Source organism: Limulus polyphemus, unplaced genomic scaffold (assembly GCF_000517525.1).
Source record: "Limulus polyphemus unplaced genomic scaffold, Limulus_polyphemus-2.1.2 Scaffold1290, whole genome shotgun sequence".
NCBI lineage: Eukaryota > Metazoa > Arthropoda > Merostomata > Xiphosura > Limulidae > Limulus > Limulus polyphemus.
This window is the reverse complement of record NW_013666900.1, coordinates 138,252-140,450: the sequence shown is the minus strand read 5'-3', so window position 1 is coordinate 140,450 and position 2,199 is coordinate 138,252. Positions and strand designations below refer to the sequence as shown.

The 2,199-nt window shown below is 34.6% G+C and overlaps 1 protein-coding gene across 1 annotated transcript in view; it reads right to left on the bottom strand.

Moving 5' to 3' along the window:
- Positions 1-1,892, bottom strand: part of LOC106462957 (sal-like protein 4) — a 53,440-nt gene extending 51,548 nt beyond the window's left edge. Inside the window, exon 1 of the mRNA XM_022390353.1 lies at positions 1,698-1,892. Coding sequence (XP_022246061.1) covers positions 1,698-1,770 — 73 coding nt within the window. The 5' untranslated portion in view covers positions 1,771-1,892. The remainder of the gene's footprint in view (positions 1-1,697) is intronic.
- Between the last annotated feature and the right edge of the window lie 307 nt (positions 1,893-2,199).

The following is a 2,199-nucleotide window of genomic DNA, read 5'->3' as shown; positions in this document are numbered from 1 at the left end:
TACTAATGAAAAAAAGAAAATACAATAATATGTAATCGTCAGATATGACAAACAATTATATATATATATGTATATATAAGTTTCAATATTCTGGCCCTCGAGCAAAAATAGAAAAAAGTTAAAAATATAAAGTTTTACCCAAAACAAAAGTTACGAGGGGTTAGTATGTCATTAACTACGACTGGGATCCGCCAGATTACCGGATGGATATCGACATCTTACGACAAACTCAACGATTATCAGAAAGTGCTAATATAACATTTTACATCTCACAATATTTACCTACCTTTCCGGGAACAAAGTAAATGTGTAACTCTTCAATTTATGGATTTCTTTTTGGTGCAATAATTAAAACAACATTCCGATGCATCTGAGACACGACCAATACAGGGTTTTATAATTATTCTTAAATGAAGTTAACTTATAAAGTACAATACGAAACTCGTAATCTGTTGCGTAGTGTTAATAGTTTGGAATAATATAGCGGTTCGTGAAATAAGTGGCAGTAATGGCTGAAAGCAACTAAACGTTTGTAAAGTCATGGGCTTCAGCAAGAAAAGAGGGGCATTTGCTCCCCTTACATTGAACAAAAAATTATACGTATTATGATGTAAACTTAACATCGTAGTTAAACTAATCATTTTTAGTAATTTTTACTGTAAATTTGTGTTTGCGTTTAAGCACACATAACACATATTCTGTAGATTTACACTGTAAAAGCTGATCCCCTACATACATGTTTTGCCCCCTTCAAAATGTTTCTGTGGGCGTCCACGTGTAAAGACATTTCTTAGTGTATGTATATTACACAAGATATATACATAAGATATATACATACATACGTAATGTATCTCAAGGACTTAGCTTTCACACACAAACAAATGCTTTATATCTATCTACAGTAAATATTTGCAACTGTATAACCCTCAAGAATGGATATCATAATCTAAAAGTTATAACCCTCAAGAATGGGTATCATAATCCAAAAGTTTTATGGAAGGAATTTCATTTCTTAAGTTTTGCGATTCTTTGTAGATTAATCTTAGCTGGTTTATTTAAAACTTAAATGAAAGCAAGTCAGCTGAAACCCATCAAGACAGCTCTTACGATATGGAACCTTATCGAACTTATACGTGTGTGAAAACAGAGACAGTGTTTTTTAAAAACATCTTCAATTTTAACTCTGAGCCGCCAGGGAGTAGGGCTTCCGTAACTGTTAATATTTTTATATTGAATCTATTATAGAACTGTTGTTTTACATCAGTTCTGTATTGTCCTTTTTATATTTCCTATAAAATCTAAATACGGTTTAAGGGACCGCATTAAAAGTCTCTGGACTAGGGCCATGTAACTCACGACGCTGGGTCTGCTCCTGAGCAAAATACGAAGTTTAGATTCATAATAATCCAGAATATTTATTTTATAAGGGATACGTATATTTTTTTAATTATAAATTAAATTTGTTCAGCTCATTTTCTAGGTGGGAACGGTCAATCTTCATCGTTCGTAGTGGTTTCTTCCTAGGTAAGTTTCACGAACCAGATTCGTTGAGTGAGCCTTCTACAGGCCACATGGAAACCACTACGATTACGAAACACTTTCTGCATGTTACTTGCCGCAGTACATTATGTTTCTGTTGTTTTAGGTAATTGACTATTCATAGCTGATTCAGTTTTATTTTCCTAAGGGCAACTCACCATTGTGTAGAATTTCAATGATATCTTCATCTAGTTCAATGTGTCTAGGATGTGCCTGCTTCTTTCGCGTCATCTTAACAGCTCAATTCCGTGAGTAACGGCGCCTTATTAGAGACATCCTGTTTCGTTAAAAACCTTCGCTTCAAGAGAAACTGACGAATCTCGTACGTGATCTGTGTGGAACGACGGTGTTCCCTCCACTTCGACACTCGGGCTCAGACTGAAGACGCGGAGTCGCGGACACACAGTCACATGTAAGTACTGTCGAACTGACGCGGTAAACGAAGAAACCGAAGTCACATGATCGTTCGTTGATAGATATCACGTGATTGAATAGTACTGAACGTTCTTATCTTATAATGATATATTAATAAATCGTCCTATCACAATTTTTATCCTGATCTTCCAATACCAAAATAAGTTGGGTTTTTTTTGGCACATTTTTAATAGTCATCCATCACAGCATAATAACCACATAACAATTTGATCATAAGTTTTCACA